Here is a 15,752-nt window from a genome sequence, read left to right as displayed (position 1 = left end):
ATAGTTGTTTACTCAAAAGTAAACCAATGTTATGTGTTTACGTTATAATGTGTACAAACTCACAGTGAGTGAGGGCATTCTCATCATACATCAGCCAATCGATTTTCAAATCATCACATTCCATGCTACAAACACATGCTCAAACACACCTAAGGCACACACAAAGCTGTGCATAGGAGAATTTGTGTAACTTGTGGTTTTTCTGTCTTTTAACCAGTAGCCTACCACTGCACAAAATAAGTTTCTGAAAGTAAAAAATTAAGTAGGCCTATAGCTTACTTTGAAGTTGAAGTAGGCTCAAAAATAACTATTATGTATACAGACACTAGCTATTAATTCCCGCAGTATAGCTCATGTTAAATTGTCTCTCTGCAGGCTTCTGCAGACTTTCTAGAGCAGTGTTTCTCATCCTTTTCAGCCCCCCCCCCTCCCCCCCATAATATTTGACTCTTACAGTAGGCCTATATTATTTGACAATTTGACCACTGTTTCACGTGTTTTATAGCCTACTAGTAACTAGTGTGTACTGTGTGTGTTATTATTGTTTTATTTTTGCATTAAAAACATTCTGTGATTTATATGCCTTGGAATGTAGCTTGGAGCATTCAATTTCATTGGCCCTCACGCCGTTCAATCAGCATGAGTGGGAGGCGGGGCTAATAGTAGGAAGGGCGGGGCTAAGAGTGGGTGGCAGTGGCAGGTTCAATTTAGCTCTCTGCTCCTAGTCTCCTACTGAATTCTTCTCTGCTCCTGCTGAATTTGCACACATTCCTGAAAAGTACTGCTCTCATATGGTACAACTTTTAAATATTAATACATGAAATACATTAAGACAGGTTAAGGTTTGCTAGCTAACTAACTTAGCAAGGTGCTAATTTAATTTACCTATAGCTACTGTAGCTATCAAATGTTACCATAACAGTCTGCTATGTTGACTCTAGCTGTTCATCTTAAATGTGGAACTTCTCTTGCATGAATTTCAGTGTTTTAAAAATAAATTTCAAACTTAGCTAGCAAGCTAATCTCCTTATTTAGACCGCAGCCATCTTGCCAGCAAGGTGATACCTTCCCATAGAGAGCCCATTCAAACATCCAAACAGAAAAGTCCTCTCTAATTATATTAAACAACGTCAAAATCACCAACATTGCAGCTGTAGAGAAAGCTTGAATTATCCTCTTTCATTCTGTAAAGTTTTTGTTTAATAAGAATCCACCGTAGACATTTTATGAGCTACTTCCTGTCAATAACAATATTATTGTGTCCGGGTAGCTCAGTCGGTAGAGCCTTTTGGTGCAAGCCGCTTTGGCTTGGGTTCAGCAAGTTGTGCAGGAAGTACTGGGAGCTGATGGTAGGTGTGGCACTCCACCTCAGCAATCCATCTCCCAGAGGTCTAACGCATTGTAACGGGGACAGACAGTTACCGGCTGATGCAGACAATAAGCCACTCCCGACCTACTTCTGTGTTAAATTCTCAATCATGGGTTTTGAACACTATTTTGCCTAGCTGTCCTTCTGCATTTTGGTTCTAACCACACCACGTATTTTAAACATGTTTCTGTCTGTTTACTGATTATCCATCTTCAACCGCTTATCTGTAGTCTGGTCGTGGGGGCAACAGCCCCACCAGAGAGCTCCAGACTTCCCTCTGCAGAGCAACATTAGTAACTTCCTCCTGGGGGATCCCGAGGCGTTCCAAGGCCAGTGAGGGTAAAGGTTAGTGGGGCTACTGTTGTGAAAATGTATTATTTATTTAACTTGAACAGTATTGTCACATCACAGGTTTAAATGTGTGAAACAGTGGGTGAAATTATTGTTTGTACAAACTTCATCACATAGTTTTCAGTAAAGGAAGGGAGAATAGAGATAGAAGAGAAAGCAAGAAAACATGTCAGATATTCAAATATATATTCCTGATATGAGTGCTATGAGGCGGTTAAAATAGCAGTATAGATGCAGCGGATGAAGTAAATACAACCTAAAATACAATGTTGTGTCTGTTACATCATAACTGGAGACGAACCTACTGTAGTTGAAGAGCTGTGTGTGTGTGTGTGTGTGTGTGTGTGTGTGTGTGTGTGTGTGTGTGTGTGTGTGTGTGTGTGTGTGTGTGTGTGTGTGTGTGTGCGTGCGCGTGCATAGACTGGTGGACATTTATGTAAACATCTTCCGATGAACTGTATGAGTTCATTGTGCCAGGATCCACATGAGCTTTACCTTATCAAGTACTGTACATTAAGTTCAGATAGTGATGACAAAGTTAGGCATATAGTACATATTTTACATCGGAATGCCTGTCGCTGGAGCCATGTCGCACTGCATGTCATCATTTTGTTTTAAGACGTGACACCGATTCTACAAATGTCTTCAAAATCGTTATTTCTGAAAAAAACTGTGTTTCTCTAATGTTTTCATGTTTCATTCCCCAAAATTATATGTATTCGGTCGCAGAGCCTCATCTGAAAATATTTTGTTCAAGGGACCCCCCAGAAGCAAAGATTTGAGTTAAACATGTTCGCTTAAAAATATATATAGATATTCATGATTCTTCAGAAATAGCAGATCTATACAAAGCCAGGTCATGTTGGCATGTTGTACATGATCGCCATGATTGCTTCCATGTGTAAGAAGTATCACTGACTGTAGTGCATTGACAGCATCTGAATGGGGTGCAGTTTTTTGTGTGATGGCAGACTGGCTGTGGAATCAGATTACATTCACTGAACTACTGCTTATGTGGGCACATCCTAATGGTCAAAATATAGTAAAAAAACTATAACAAGCATAATCGGAATAACTGCTCACAAAAGTGAACTTACCTAGGCGGTGCGAAGGCCAGACCCATGAGGGCCATGACCCATTTTGAATCTACCAGAGGATGCTTCTTTGGAATACAGACATAATTCCTATTCTTCTATGATAATAATAATTGCGACCGCAGATCGCATCTACTAGGAAAATGTGCATTTCCCGTCAGTCAGTCAGTCCGTCTATCCGTCACCCACCCCATGCGTCCATATATGGTCATATCATGTGACCTCATCAGGGATGGAGATTCCTGATGTCATCAATATTAAGCCCATACATGGGAATGCTCATAAATGGAGATCCCTGATGTCATCAATATTGGCGAGCAACTCTTCATCTGACCTCAAACCTTAGATCTCCATATATGGAGCTGACCTGTTCTGATATTCCATATGTTGATCCTTCCCCATACATCCTTTCTCTTCGATGTCTCCCTTTCGACTGATACCTGTCCATTCAAACTCTAGACGGGCCTGCCCCAAAGTTAGCCACGCCCGGCAGCCGGCAAAAACTAGAGTTCTCAACAGGCCCGAAAATGAAGGCCTGTACACTCAAGACACTGCCTCCGCTGCCACCCTTAGATCTCCATATATGGAGCTGACCTGTTCTGACATTCCATAATGTTGATCTGACCTCATCAAACACTGTACACAAGCCATTTTAGCAGTTTTGGCAGTTATGTTTCGTTTAGGGCCGTGAGGATCCCTTCAGGAAATAAAGGTCAAGGTTCAAGGTCAAGGTTTCTTTATTTGTCACACCACAATATGTAGAGGGATGAAATTAAAGCTCACACTCATTCGTCAAAAGACGTTTGACCATTAGATCTCTCGATGACGGTTGATCATAAAAACTTTGTTGCAGCCTGGAGGCCTGTACAATTAATCTCAAACAGAACAGCAAATAACAACACAAATATGGGAATAAAATCATGTAACATCCATAGTGAGACACACATGTACACGTGCACACACAGGATTCTTAATAGGACTAGTTGTTAGATATCCCTAAATATTCAGCACAACACAGTAGAGTAAGTATACTACTACAACTATATTGTGCAAATTCTGGACAGTATATACAACTCTGAGACCAGACTAGGAAACAAGTGTACATAAAGTGAACACACACACACACACACACACACACACACACACACACACACACACACACACACACACACACACACACACACACACACATTGAACTTTGGAGCCAGCTATAGGGAAGGCAGTGGGGGTCTTTATAAAGACCAGCAGGTTGACTCATCATCTACTGATCCAGGAAGATGTGTGCTGCTCTGTACAGACTGACTGTTCTGGTTGTTGCTCTGGCTCTGTGCTGCAAGGCACACCACCTGAACATCCCAGAATGTGCTCCCACTATGCCGTTCTCTGAAATAGACAAGGTTAGTCTCGAATCTTTTGTATTATATATATATATATAGTATTATTGTCTCCACCAGGCCGAAGGCATGGAGAGAGAGTATGTTTTGCACTCCGTCCGTCCGTGTGTGCGTGCGTGTGTCCGTCCGTCCATCCGTCCTTCCTTCCGTCTGTCCGTCCGTTCCATGCCAAACTTTGCACACACACTCCCTGGATGCCAACAACAAACCTCTGCCCCAAATATTCCGGCCTGTTATAGCGCCACCATGAGGCCGATTTAGGCAAAACACATTTCTGTAGATTACTCGTACACATTTTATCCATACATCACACAATTCGGTACACACTATCTCCATAGTCATGTGATCAACACGGATCTGCATAATTTCCCATCTTCTATCCTGATTGGCTAAGATTGGCTTCCAAAGCTCACATGATTGGTCTGTTTCGAACAAAATGCCACAAATCACAAACACAGTGTGCAATTTCCATGAAATTATACACGCACATATCCACTAGGCAGAGGACGACATGCCACAATTTTCTTTTCCAAATCAGCCTCAGGGTGACGCTATAACAGGCCAATTCCTGCATTTACCTGCAGCGATCTGTATACAACTTATGTATGCACACTCCCTAGAGGCCATGGAAAAACATTTTCCCTGCATCCCTCCACATCTGCTGGTTATAGCACCACCATGAGTACCGATATCTGCTAAACACATTGTTTATGTTAGTCGCACAGATTTCATCCAAATCTCATGCAAATCGGTACATCAAGACGAGCCTGTTGGATTTCTCAGATTCTACACTGATTGGCTAAGATTGCTGTACAACGTTTTCAGGAGTGGCCCGTTTTGTACAAAATGCTGCACCTGTCCTGCTCATCCAGAATTCTATCCTCAGAGATGCTATCTGCTATCTGGCTCTTTCCTCAACAACATAAAGAAAACATGTTTATATTACTCCTAAACATTTTGCCAAACATCACACACACTCTCACTATCCTCCTGGTGGAAACCTGTGCCCAGAAGGGCACTTTTTCTAGTTATTAATATTATTATTATTTGGAGTTCTTTATTTACTCAGGGTAGTAGCTGAGCACACGAAGTGCTCATTTTCAGCAACGCTCTGCACATGGAAACACACAGACAGAGACAGATACTGTCACACTCCGTGCCTTGCCTGGGTAGCCTCCCTGACGTTTCCCCTCTGTTAGTCCCTGCATGTGTTCCGTTCCCTTTTTCCAACTTGCCGAGACTTGATTGTTGAACATTGGCACCCTTAATTGTGCCGATTCGCTGTGTACTTTATATGGACTACTGACATTTTGTGTTTGCTTTGAGATAGTATTGTTAGGTGCCCTACTTTTCTCCTTGGATTCCCTGTGTGAGATAGAGATACTGTATACATTTGTGAACTTTGGGCCGGGTCTATTGGGATTCATAATCACACGTCCTTGACATGCACACGTTTGAGAACCACTGAAATAATGAATGTGATCCCTCAGATCTACGGCCAGTATGTGCTGGTTGCAGCTTTTGCGGACTTCGAGGCGGGTGTGGCGATGGTCGGTAACATCTCCACCTCTCACCTGGACCTGTCCCGCACTGCAGATAACAGCCAGGTCGTGCACTGCGTTGAAACGAACAGAGACCTGTAAGTACAGTGTACAGTACAGTGGTTCGGGACCCATTTGTGGGCCGCCCACACAAATGTTTATCCTGTATGATCTCTCCAGATTGGATTGGGTTTCAGCTCATTATTTGACTAACAGACTGTGTGTGCGTGTGTGCGTTTGTCATGCAGAAATGGTGTATGTGTGACTCGCATCAGTGAGGCCTCAGTGGTGGACAGAGACGGCAGTGGCACAGCGCTCACTGTGCACATTGAAGAATTCGGTGAGTTCCACCGCACACCATATAAGATGGTGAGATGATGAGATTAGTGGTGGAAAGTAATTACATGTAATCAAGTAATGTACTACATTACTTGATTAAAGAAAGTACAGATTTTCATTTTTCTTAAAAATGGTATATTTCCAATTCCAAATATGATGTTTCCACCTGACAGACATGCATTGTACAGTCTATCAATACACATAAAATGCACAATGAATGTATTTAATGGATATATATCTATATCTTTACATACAAGTCTTCTCATTGAAATGGTTTGTTCGTTATTATTATCTCATTATTTTTAATGGTTGGCGTGTTTGTTTTCCGTACATCACTGTGTGCGTGTACATGTGTGTGTGTGTGTGTGTGTGTGTGTGTGTGTGTGTACACACGTGTGCGTGTGTGTGTGTGTGTGTACAGTGAGGGAACAGGATGGTGTACAGTCAAAGCATACTGCCACAGCTGACACAGTGTTCTACCAGAGCTGTCCCAACTGCCTGGTCAGACTCTACAGAGCAACCTTCTTTGGACAGGAGGCGAGCGCTCTCTTCTTCTACAGTCAGTACAAGCACTCACTCACGCACGCACTCGCTCATGCACGCACGCATGCGCACCTTATGAATGGAAAGCAAACTGTATGGAAACACACTCTGTATAAGAAAATTAAAAAAACACTATCGTCAGTCGTCACTTAGGCCTCTTTTAGACGGCGACCATCTCCATATAACACGCCAAAGTCCCGTTGCGTTCTCATTTTTTCTTACCCTTTACACGAGAACGCACACGTTATGATATGATGTGCTATTATGCTATACTGTCGCTAGGTGGCGATAACGGGCTGCCAAATAGACAGGTCACCCACGTACAAGAAGAAGAAACCTTCACGCAAGCCTGCGCAACACGGCTCTGGGCGCGCCACGGGATGGTATATATTTTATAATACATTAGGCTACATAAACGCTGCTGCCGCGGCTGCCGTCTATCACAAGGCTTTTTATTTACATCATGGTTTTACATTCAACATCGCTGATGAGCAGCACTTTGTAGGCGAGGAGGGAGGCTTGTTCAGGAACTCCATTATATCATAATGATATGGCTCTGCATCAATGTAATAAACATATGCGCTGTGAGCCAACATGAGCCATGATGTCATAAGTTTTGCGGATTCACCGTTTTGCCTGTTTATATGGAGACCATAGGAAACGGTGTTCTGAATGATTTCCACTCTGGAAGGCGGTTTCACTTCGATGCGTTTTCACCTCCTGAGAACACCGTTCTCGTCTAAATGACAGCGCTAAACGGTACTTTATTTTGCCGTTTTTTATGAACACCATCCTCGTGTAAATAGCACCTTAGTCAGACACACTACAGTATATACTCAAACACATTCTGTGTAGACAAATACACTATAATACTGTACCTTGATGGGTCTACTCTGAACATCCTCAGTATAGTCGCTGCTGAGCCTTTTTCCTCACGTGCGTGATGTGTGTCTCCCACTCGAGCTCCTCCTCCATGTGTACTCTGATGAACTTGAACTCGCTGATCCTGAACATTGCAGCTCCATCGATGGCCGCCTGCGCTCTCGTCTGTCTCCTGAGGTTCACGATGATGAATCAGCTCCTTGGTCTTGTTGGCGTTGACAATATAAATGTTGTATAGGGGTCCCTACTCCCTAGCACAAAATATTATCAGATGGAGGGTCAGTGAACATATTCATGTCAAGGGTCCTTGACATGAAACAGTTTGAGGACCATTGGTTTATACAGTCATTGTATAGACAGATGTTAAAATGTGTAATGTGTAAAGATAGATACACTGGGTGTGTTTGGATATGTGCACTGGGAGCGCACTCATGTATTAGCTTGTATTGCACAGAGTGCTCAGTGTGCTATATCCGAACGATAGACAGACATTATACACACATACTGTATAGACAAATACAATGGACATTCAGTCACTGCATAGTCATGACAGAATACAATGTGAGTGTTGCCTGGTACAATGACTGCTAGTTCTTAGCAACACACTCTCTGTGTGTGTGTGTGTGTGTGTGTGTGTGTGTCCTAACGCATGTTAGGAAAAGAAGGTAAACATCTGGAGTCTGACGCTGAGAGGTTGAAAGGTGCTCTAGCATACATGAAGAAACAAGCAGAATGTCTGAAGTTCATAGTGGATCGTTGCTACGTGTATGACGGGAGCTCTGGTATGTATTTCTTTTTTTAAACATAATTCTCCTCATTTAATTGCAACGATTACAAAGCGTACGTGTCACGATGCGCTGTGAGCTTATAGATCTGCCATTTTCACTATTAATCAATTAAAACTAGGAAAGCATCAGTGTAATTTTAGATTTTTGCGTTGACTTTCTCTGTAGCTGCACCTACACTTTGGAACGATCTTCCATTCCACATCAAGGCTAGACCCACCCTGGAGATTTTTAAATACAATTTGAAAACACCTTTTTAGTCTGGCTTTTAACACAGTGTGTTATTGTTTATTGTTGTTCACTGTTTTTGTTATTTTGTTTGCTTGGCCTGTTCTATTATTGCACTGTGGATAGACTACGGTCTACCTGTTTTCTGGAAAGCACTTTGGGTCAACTGCTGTTGTTTTTAAATGTGCTATATAAATAAAATTGACTTGACTTGACAAATTGGGTCTGCGACTCAAACAATGTGTCCGACCCAGTGTTTTTTGGGAATCACAGCTGTACCTGACAGTTTGCTTACTGTAAATCGCTCTGGATTAAGAGCGTCTGCTAAATGCCTAAATTGTAAGCTATCCTGTCTCCTCTCTCTCCTCTCTTACGTCACGCAGAGCTTTGCACAAAGAAGGTGTAGAAGGAGAAGCAACAAAGACGGATGCATGAAGAGGAGGTGCATGTTGTGACTGACGTACCGTACTGGAGATGCTGTGAGTTCGAGTGCCATTGTGCCACACAAACACAATGTCAAAATAAAAAGATGAAAAAAAGAACACCTTGATGTTCTATCATTGATCATACAGTAGTAACTTAATTTACAGAGTGAAATGCACATATGCATTTTGCATTAACATCTTATTACAAGGCAGTTCTTAAATCTATATGAGATAGAGAGTTCACCCCCAAAAAATATATGCTTATTTTCTATCATTGCACACCCCAAGAATCCTTGAATTCATGGAGATTCTTTTAGTTTTTGTCGCATTCCTGAGCCATTCATTTGGTGACCAGGTGGCTGGTCAGTAGGAGACTCAATGTTCATCAATTATTGTTCAGAGAATAAGTAACAAATCTCACTGAATCAAAGCTTCATGGGGTGTGTGATTGACAGAAAATATGTAATTTCTTAGGTGAACGTACTACTCCTTTAATATTCTAAATTGTGGTAGTGGAGTAGTATTGTAGTAGTATTGTATTGGAAGTATTACTAAGGTAAAATCTAAATACAATGAAAAACATACCAACTACTTCACCTAATGCAGCACAGAAAAGTTCGTACCTTCATAAATATATGTAGCTACAGTCCAGATAACAGTGAAGTGACAATTTAAGGTCTTTTTAAAACCTAAAAAAAGAGATTACTGCATCATACGTAATCAACAAACTATACTATAAAAACGGGTCAAAAATTGGCCAAATTACCAAATAATATAAGAAAGAGGCAAACATTGTGAAAATAGCCGTTATACAAGCTCACAATGCCTCGCAAATAAATGTAGCTAATGCCTCAACTCCTACAATTCCAAGTGCTTGTCAGGGTGGGGGGACCCCAGTTCAAATATGATCCTGGGGAGTCGTGGCCTCCCACTGTATGGAAACACACACTGGTCTCTGTGTTAGCACACTGCAACTTCTCTTGATAGGAATATTCTGTTTAATGTGGCTGTCGCACATTCATACAAACACCATCTCACCTCTTCAACACTATCCTTTAGTTTTTTACCAAACGCATACACATGAAATAAATGATGGTTAAATGAATACAAGGCAACGATAAAGCACAGACAATACATGAATCCACCCCAACACATAGCAAATAATAACAGTTCTACAATTAAACTATTTATCAGGAGATGATAGGTTATGATTGTCTCCACCAGGCTGGACGGCATAATGGCTGGATACTATGTTTTCGCTCCTGTCCGTCCATCAGTCATTCTGTGAGCAGCTAATCTCCAGCACTGTTGGACCGATTGGCGTGTATTTGCCATGAAACTTTGCACGCACTCTCACTATAGGCCTGTGTGCCCCAAATCTTTTCAAATTAGTCTCATGGTGGCGCTATAACAGGCCGCTTCACTCGCATTTTGGATATCTCGGACCTCTGCCAATATTATGTAGTGTAGCAATAATTCCATTCTCCTGATCACTTCAATACCTGATAAAGTTTAGCTATTTATCCCACATCACCAATAATATGTCGATACCCGTTAGTCCAACATATTCCCAAATCATTTCGAGTTGTATTTTGACCAATGCATTTTGTACAGTAAATCTTTTCCCCCACCTGTACGACTCCTCATGTTTCTTCGGGGGAACATTTTGATCTGAACTCGATTGAAAAACTATCTATTGTTTCTTTTCACCTGTATGACCCCTCATGTGTGTCTTGAGATGATAATTCCGACTGAAGCTCCGTTGGCAAAATGTACAAGTAAAGGGCTTTTCCCCTGTATGAATCATCATGTGTTTTTTCAGATCTCCCGAGTGACTAAAGCCTTTGTTACAAAATATACAAGCAAAGGGCTTTTCTCCCGTATGACTCCTTGCATGTCTTTTCAGATCGCCCATGTGACAAAAGCTTTTGTGACAAACTGTACAAGTAAAGGGCTTTTCACCAGTATGAATCCTCATATGGGATTTCAGATTACCTTTGTGTCCAAATCCTTTGCCACAAACTGTACAACTAAAGGGCCTTTCACCTGTCCACAGATTGTTGCTCAAAGACAATTGTTGGCCTTCCACATTTTGCGTCTCGTGAGATTTCAGAGTGTTTAAAGCTGACTGATCTTCCCTGGTGTCCTCACACTCATCACTGTATTCAGTGTCAGATTCAAAACAGCGTGAAGAGACAAACAGGTCATCACTAGTTGGTTGAGATGTTCCACAGTCCTCTACACCAGCTTGTGTTTTCATGTGTTCAGTTGAGGTGCTGGCTAGAGGCTCTGTATCTCTGTTTTCATCATCTTCATGTTTCATTGATATTAATGTCAACATTGACCCAGCAGCCTCCTCTGGTCTTTGAAGTAGCTCCTGCTGTTCCTCTTTAATCTGTGGTGGAGGTTCTGGATCCTCCTGGACCAGACTGCAGTTCCTCTCCTGCTCTTCAGATGAAACCTCTACATACAAGATAAAATAAGAGAGAACTATTCAATGTTTTCCTGTCTATAGTGTTTCAATTTTAGAGTTTTATATAACTAAAACAATGGTCCCGGAGTTTAGTTGCACTTTAACCTTTCAACATCAATTCTGTTCCAAATGTGATGGAACCGATTCCTGGTTCTTTAATGTTGGATCGGGTTCCTCCGATTCCAGATCCCAACACTAGTCCTTACCTGTGACATGACACACTGCTGCTCGGCCCTCCATCCCCACTGTTCCTGTCCCAGTGCTGTCCATGGCCTCTGCAGGATAGAAGGAGCTCTCCCCCTGGTAAGGTTTGGACCTAAAGGGGAAGTCTTCGTCTTTACTTTTGGAGCCTGTCGCCCAGCCCGGTCCCTTCTTCTTGGACTTGTTGTCAACCTTCACTCCCAGCAAAGAATGAACCTCTGTACAGAAAATGATTTGAAACCATTTTTGAAACACGGGTCAATAACAGTGTAGCTCATGAGCTCTGTCACATAATCCAATATTTATTGTATTGCATTTCTTTATTTTACAGGGACAATGCACAATAAGAGATAGTTAATTGTTTTCCAGTCGCTGTGTGGGCATCATCCGATAGAGGTGCACATAAATAGAGGAGCATAAATGGACGTTGATTATCTTTACCCATTAAAACCGGGAAAGCATCTGTGTTATCAAGATTTTAGTGTTGGCTATATACGAGCTTTGCGCTGTGAGATTGTACATCTGCGTTTTTAAACTACTTACTAGCCAACTGAAAATATTCTTCAAAAGTAGTAAAACCAGCAGATCAACTACAAGCTCAAAAGTGTCACTTCACGGCACATTGTGAGCTTGTGAGCTTGTAGATCTGTTAATGTTTTTAAATAAACTACTCCTCATTTAGCTGAGAACCAACTGGATCCAGAAATCAAGAAAAGGAGGTACTGAAGCCAAAGGACTTTGAGAACCACTGACCTAGGCCTCTCTATTGGTCATAGCTGAATGGTTAGAGGCTGCTTGGGATAATAATAATAATATAAAAAATATAATTTACACTTCACAAAAACAGAGACAGACATGAAGTATGAACTAAAGTACCATAAAGACAAATGCAATGTGGAAGATAGAAACTGAACAGAGAACTTTTTTTTTTTACATATCATAAAGCATTTACATTTTAAGCCTGATACTTCATCATACATAGCGATCTAACAAGCTCACAGTGTGTTGCGACTTGCGAGGTTCTGTGCCTTGTAGTATGACAAAACAGTCAATTAGCCAACAGACTAGAGAGTGAAGGGGGAGGGGCGGGGAGGTTGCCTGTTGAGCAATGGTTCCCAAACTGGGGGTTCCCACATTATTTTGGGGGTCCTCAGGTCCAGATAGTTAAATTCTCACTTGACAGCAAACAACAGCATACAAGTAAGTGTATACAGGGTAATTGCACATTTCTAAAGTTACCATTCAAGGACTTTTAAGACCTTAATAAAATAAACTAATAATAAGACCATGTCCTACATCAAAGTAAGTAACTAACTATACTATAAATCAATAAAGGCAGAAATATATATCTCTTTAATATATGGTAAAACTATTACCTAAGAAATAGGCAAAAACTGCAAAAAATAGCCAATCTACAAGCTCACCACACCATTTCGAGGCATTGGCATTGACAATATATATTTATCTGTAGAACCGAGTCAAACCACAACTCATACGAGTACTTGTCAGGGTGGGGGGGGGGGGGGGTCACTAGTTCAAATAATTCTTTTTTTGGGGGGTCCCCAAATTATTATTTTTGGGGGGTCCCTAGTTCATATAATTATTTTGGGGGGGGGTCCCCACCCAGTTCAAATGATTATTTTGGGGGGGTCCCCAGTTCAAATGATTATTTTGGGGGGTATGAAAAGGTGAATGAGAACCCTTGCTGTAGAGTGCAGAGAGGCTGATGCGCCGAGGCCTCTGAGAGGAGAGACAGAGTCTATACAGAGTGACGTCTCTACCGTCAATATGGTCCGTCTGTACAGGCCCAGACAGTATTAATTAAAGTTAGCTAATTACATTATTAACATTGCTGTCCCACATAAGTGCTACATTTGTGACAACACTGACAATCAATTCAAATGTGTGCAGTTTCTTGCAACCCTGCACTGAAATTCAGGCCCTGAAATCTATATTAAAACTTTAGGCTTTTTAGGCTTTAGTATCTGTCTGTGTCCCGTTCCCTGCTCTCCTCTCTCTCTCTCTCGCACTCGCGCACGCACGCGCGCACACACACACACACACACACACACACACACACACACACACACACACACACACACACACACACACACACACACACACACACACACACACACACACACACACACACACACACACACACACACACACACACACACACACACACACACACACAATTTTTTATTTTAAATAGAGGCAGATCATGATGATGATGATGATGATTTTTTTTTTTTTAAGATATTTTTTTTGCGGCTTACGCCTTTATTGATTTTTTAAGGGATAGAAAGTAGGCTGACAGGAAACGGGAGAGAGATGGGGGGATGACATGCGGTAAAGGCCGTGTCGGGTCCGGGAGTCGAACCCGCGGCACACCGCGACTGGATCACCAGTCCGGTGCCCAGACCGTTACGCTACGGCCTGGGCCTGATGATGATGATTTTGAGTGAAAATAGTCTGATTACAGACCAACGATCGGACTGAGTACCCCAATGTCCTTCACAACCACGCCCCCCTCTTGGTCTGTTGATGCAAAACCCTTGGTAGCCCGGTCCCCGAGACAAAGTAGTACTGAACCTGGGGTGACAGTAGCCCTGGTCCAAGGCTTACAGCGAGCCTCTCTCTGACGCCTTGTGGAAGTACCTTCCACAGCCCTCTGGTCATATTTCCACTCCCGTGCGCTGTTTTTCTAATACCAGCAAATAAACAAAACAACGTAACCACTCACCGAAACAAAGCCTGCTAGACCTTGGTAAAAGTCTATTCTCGAACCTGGGAAGCATCTCAGGTCCCCAGTTTCTCTAAAATGCACTTTGTGCCATTTTAATAACGCAATGTACCCTGAATTTAACGACGGTAACGCTATCCTACACTCGCGAACCGCCAGGATCACATTCCTGGCGGTTCGCGAGTGTAGGATAGCGTTACTCAGTTAAATTCAGGGTACATTGCGTTATTAAAATGGCACAAAGTGCATTTTAGAGAGAAACTGGGGACCTGAGACGCTTCCCAGGTTCGAGAATAGACAAGGCGTCAGAGAGAGGCTTGCTGTAAGCCTTGGACCAGGGCTAGGGTGACAGAGCCTGGTAGTCCCCAAGACAAAGCAGCACCGAACCTGGGATGGGTTACAGCCAGGGTCTTCTCAGGTTGCTGTTGGCCAGCCCCCTCCCTCTGCAACCCCCCTCCCTCACCCTCAAAACCTACCACTTCAGAGTAGACCTGCAGCATGCATTCCCCTACTTCAATTCAAGGGTGCAACAAGGTAGCAGTGAAAACGTGGAATGGAATTCCATTCATTCCGGCAATCTCTCAATAAACAAGCGGAATGGATTTGACAGCAGAGCACACCGACAGCATAGTGGGTCTGTGTGAAGACAGAATGCACTCCTTTTCGTTTGACACTGAAAACACGTTAAAGTGCGTGAGCGTGCACGGTCTACGTCAAGCACGTTTAAATGGTTTAAACAGTTTTTAAGTCAACCAGTGTAGTGATATTCTACCAACCTGCTCTGTGTACATCGATTTGATCCTCGTAGTCTGTTAAAATCCTTTCAACGACCACAAATATCTCTTCAGCGGCTGCAGAGAGCCGCTCGTTGACAAAGGACTTCAGTGATTGTAGTAAAGCCATGATTAGAACCGGGTTCAGAAATGGAACTAATACAAAGCTAACGTTAGCTCTCGCCGTTCGCGGGCTGCTAACCAAAGTGCTAACAACAATATAATTAATTAACTTCCGGGTCGCGCATGGCTTGTCAAAGTGCAGTATCAGAGTGTTATCTGGTGTTGATGTGATTCTTTGCTACCGCCTGCTGGAGAAAGAGGGTACAGCACCATTTTTGCCTTTTTGTTTTGTTTTGTTTCTTGTATATCTGCTTTTTTTGAATAGCCAACATAGGAATGGATAAAGTGGTTAAAATGATTGTGATGCTATACTACTTTTGCTGGAGTACCACTGATCTATCATCTACTGATCTCCCTTGAGAACCACTGATCTACAGTCCACAATTGTACATAAACAACGAAGTAGGCTACTTACTTATGACATGACATATGATATCTTACAAAATGTGAATACTTTTTCCACCACGGAAGGCAGCAGGCATACA

General features: G+C 42.3%; 1 protein-coding gene and 1 long non-coding RNA gene across 2 annotated transcripts; one reads left to right on the top strand and one right to left on the bottom strand.

Annotated features, from left to right (window-relative positions):
- Positions 1-1,684: 1,684 nt before the first annotated feature.
- On the top strand, positions 1,685-6,050 carry LOC310860755. The gene is made up of 3 exons (XR_014569425.1): positions 1,685-1,714; positions 5,699-5,847; positions 5,998-6,050. It is a non-coding gene; the product is annotated as an uncharacterized lncRNA (long non-coding RNA).
- A 4,943-nt stretch (positions 6,051-10,993) lies between these two features.
- Positions 10,994-15,274, bottom strand: LOC310859922 (uncharacterized protein; the record flags this gene model as incomplete). The annotated part of the gene is made up of 4 exons (XM_083766688.1): positions 10,994-10,997; positions 11,081-11,414; positions 11,631-11,843; positions 15,148-15,274. The coding sequence occupies 4 exons, from the start codon at positions 15,272-15,274 to the stop codon at positions 10,994-10,996; spliced, it is 678 nt and encodes a 225-aa protein (XP_083622814.1).
- Positions 15,275-15,752: the final 478 nt, after the last annotated feature.

Source organism: Protomyctophum parallelum, assembly GCF_964188405.1.
Source record: "Protomyctophum parallelum genome assembly, chromosome: 6".
NCBI classification, from domain to species: Eukaryota; Metazoa; Chordata; class Actinopteri; order Myctophiformes; family Myctophidae; genus Protomyctophum; species Protomyctophum parallelum.
The sequence above is the reverse complement of the archived record's forward strand: the minus strand, read 5'-3'. Positions and strand labels throughout refer to the sequence as shown.